Below are 3,564 nucleotides of genomic sequence, written 5' to 3'. Positions count from 1 at the left end.
TTCATCTGTTTGTAGTTTCATAGGGATCCTTCCCTCAGCAAGTATATCCTCGAAAGCGGCTTCTACGGCTGGGCCCGTCTTGGTTGTGAGACATCTAACCCATGCATATTTTGAGAATACATCTATACATGTTAGCAGGTATCTAACATTATCATTATCTGTCATGTATTCAGACATGTCAACCAGATCGGCTTGAAACTGTTTGTCGATTCCATTAACCAATACTCTGTTTCTGGGAAAGTGGATCCTGGCTGGTTTATGGAGTGTGTAAGTGTCGTCTCGTTCTAAATAATGTTTAACCTGTGATAATGAGGGTTTTACACCTATTGTCTCAGCGGTAGCTATACGGAGCTTATTTAAACTGGCCAGGCCAGCCGGATGGGCCGGATCATGATAAATTTTATACATGGTGTTTTCCATGATGCATGCAAGACACAAATGATAAAGCTGTCGGTGTTAACACGTCTTTTTATTTCATTCACACAGACAATGAATACTGAACAGCATACATTAAACCAGGTGTCTCCCGGCCCAGTAGTTACCAATCATGCGAAGCATGGCTGGTTTAGCACGTCGGGCATAACGACTTGCTTCTAGCAACTGCACAATGTTGTCGTTAATTGCGCATACTATATGTTGTGATGATCTCAGTTCGGTCATGGTGTGTTCTGCAATTCGGCTGAATTGTGTTCCAGTCCCATCGACTGTGTAGGAGCGCACAAACAGGCGTATGGCGGGGATGAAACGGTCTGTCTTGAGCCTTATCATCACATCGTCATAGTAGATGTCAAAGAAATACTCGGGCAATTCGAGCAAGCAGCTGTGTTGCACCTGACTGGGGTGAGATATTTGACATCCGTAGCATGTATCCTGTAGAAACTCGTTTAGCGCCAACATCAGAAGATGGTGGGTTGCAAGCTTGATGTCGATAATGGTTTCCTCAAACAGCCCCGATCCTGTAGGATCCTGCAGCAGCAGATGTGGAGAGGGGGGTGGAGATGGTGGGGTCTGGATTAACAGCGATGGGGGTGGTGAGTCTGTGAGGTCCCACGGCTGCGTGTCTCGCTCTGAAAATGGGAACAATAAAAATGTTATATTTTGTTGCTTAGATACACACACACACACACACACGCACACACACACACATATATTTAACCTACCATCTGGTTTATTTAGTTGTCGGACGGCCTTATGATTTTAGGTTTGCACAGGGTAGAAGGCAAGCCAGTCTTCGAGCAAGTCGCAAAATCATCAAAAACAAGTCGTTTTCTAATACCCTCGTACGCAGTGTTGAGTCTATCTCTCTTGATGGCGTCGTCAACCTTGCTAAACATATGCAGCATAGCTCTCCAGTCGCACCACTGTATAAAAAACATATCCTTAAACCATGTAGCGCGCTCTTCTATGCTCAGAGGGTAAGGATTTAACCTCCAGTTTTCAACCCCTCTGGCCGCTATAAAACTTTCCCTGTCATCACATACACTGAGAAAAATAAAGTCATCGGGGCTACGGTTGAAACGATCAGCCTCAACCCTGTAAAGCTCAGGGCCTGTTGGACTGTTCCACTGGGAAACATACAGCATCTCTGGGAAGCCCACATTGTCCAAGTCCGCACAAACAACAGTGCGAAAGAGTTTCCAGTTTCTAGTAGACATGCGTTGTGACTCCCCCCAAAACACTCCCTCGCCACAATCTACACGAAGTATAACTGCTCCGTTGGTATATTTAACGGTATACACATACCCGTTACTGCCTCGATATTCTAACTTAAATTCAGTCCCGTCTACGACGTTTTCACAGCGTTGCTTTTTGCGGTGAGGGCCCCGGCATACGCCTGTAGACGTACCTAGAGCTTCTGTTGCTTGGGCGATGTCCAGGCTGCTCGTCATGGTTGATACAGATGTCATCCTGCACTCCTTAGTTAGTTAGTTAGAGGGTTCTTTAGGTTGCGCTGTTGATGTTCCGAATGGTGAAAGAGACCGTTTTTATATGTATTGGTGCAGTCCTCTAGGAGGTGTCGTTACCGCCCCTTGGGGTTGGGCTTGTTTCAGGTGCCCTCTGAGATGCAGAGATAAGGTGTAAACAAAAGATGATACCTGCTTGGAGGATGGTCAGTACAAAGTGTAATGGCATGATAAAAGCTATAGTGGCTCCGATGGACCTAGCACAGCCGGCCCTCTGCCATAAGATAAAGGAGACTATTTGTATTGAAAACTATGGCAGTACAATTGAGATGCTCTTGATAAGGATGACCTCTTCTGCTGACTGTAGGGGGCTAACTGTAACCCCCTCTGTCTAGCTGTTGCAGAATTAAGAATCCCTGTTTATTTCTAAAGGAATGCCTGCTGTTTGTGGTATTCTGTTTGAAACTATTACACCCCTGTGTGTTTCAGAGCCCTAAAGAAAAATACCCCTAAAACTAGCTAAATTAAATGCTGTGTGTGAATATGTGTTTTTAGAAGGTGGAAAAAAAACTTTCTGTTTAAAAACTATTAGCCTCTGTGTGTTTCAGAGCCCTAAAGAAAAATACCCCTAAAACTAGCTAAATTAAATGCTGTGTGTGAATATGTGTTTTTAGAAGGTGGAAAAAACTTTCTGTTTAAAAACTATTAGCCTCTGTGTGTGTTTCAGAGCCCTAAAGAAAAATACCCCTAAACTAGTTAAATTAAATCATCTATGTCTAAATAACAGAACTCTGAGACCTATACAATCCTTTAAAAAAGAGTTTAATTAAAACACATAATGGTTTCATTAAATAAAACGCTATTAAACACATGTAAACATATGATCTCTGAACTCGCCAGTCCGTTCACGCGCAAAGTCCGTTCACGCGCAAGGTCCGTTCGCGCGCACACATGGACGCGGAGGGGGATAGGGGAGGGGGAGGGGGTAGGGGGGGGGGGGGCAAAAAAGCTGTAGGTATATTACTACTCACAGCACTAACCTTGGATGCTGAAGTGCGTTTAAATGTGATGCCAGTGGATCTGTTACTAGCATTCATTTGCAATGAGTTGGAATTGTCAAGAATGACTGAACTCAGTGCATCTAACACACAAAGGACAAAAGGATGCCTTGTGTGTTACTGTGAGACGCTAGCAGCATTACTAGAACTACAGCATTTGATGCCCTGGGAACGAGAATGTGCTGGTTTAGCCACCCTTTTAAATACAATATTTTAATAGCAGAGAACAGTTGGTAGATTATGTTGTCTGTCTGAACGTTTTCTAGATTTCCTTCCACTCTTTACCTCTACTAAAGCTGTACAAATGAGGCAGTCTCACACCAGCAATCTCATTCACACAGCCTCTGCTGTCTCAATAAACAGGCCGATACCATAAAATCTGCAAGTGGTCTCTTGTTGCCAAACAAGTGCACACAAAGGACAGTTTATACAAAAGTGGTTTCACTGTGTTCTTTAAGCCTTTTTTAAAGGAAAGGTGTCCATTAGATAAGTCATTATTACTGGCATAGAAGATCTGGGGCTGTTTCACTGCTGCATACAAAAGTACATGTGGCTGAGTGTGATACAGACACAACAAAGAGAGCGTGTAGGCATGTGTTTTT

At 43.7% G+C, this 3,564-nt stretch overlaps 1 protein-coding gene across 1 annotated transcript; it reads right to left on the bottom strand.

The window, feature by feature from the left end:
- Window positions 1-338: 338 nt before the first annotated feature.
- Window positions 339-2,382, bottom strand: LOC109194220 (uncharacterized). The gene is made up of 2 exons (XM_019363133.2): window positions 1,847-2,382; window positions 339-1,067 (listed from the first exon to the last, which is right to left on the bottom strand). Exons 1-2 carry the CDS (start codon window positions 1,905-1,907, stop codon window positions 511-513), a joined length of 618 nt encoding a protein of 205 aa, XP_019218678.1. The 5' UTR covers window positions 1,908-2,382; the 3' UTR covers window positions 339-510.
- Between the last annotated feature and the right edge of the window lie 1,182 nt (window positions 2,383-3,564).

This window comes from Oreochromis niloticus, linkage group LG2 (assembly GCF_001858045.2).
Source record: "Oreochromis niloticus isolate F11D_XX linkage group LG2, O_niloticus_UMD_NMBU, whole genome shotgun sequence".
In the NCBI taxonomy this organism is placed as follows: domain Eukaryota; kingdom Metazoa; phylum Chordata; class Actinopteri; order Cichliformes; family Cichlidae; genus Oreochromis; species Oreochromis niloticus.
The sequence above is the reverse complement of the archived record's forward strand: the minus strand, read 5'-3'. Positions and strand labels throughout refer to the sequence as shown.

Excerpts from the sequence above, each read along its gene's own strand:
- LOC109194220 (XM_019363133.2), bottom strand. The coding sequence starts at position 1,907 with ATGACATCTGTATCAACCATGACGAGCAGCCTGGACATCGCCCAAGCA. Across the intron at positions 1,068-1,846 it reads CCAAGCAACAGAAGCTCTAG|AGCGAGACACGCAGCCGTGG; the intron begins GTACGTCTACAG and ends TCCCATTTTCAG.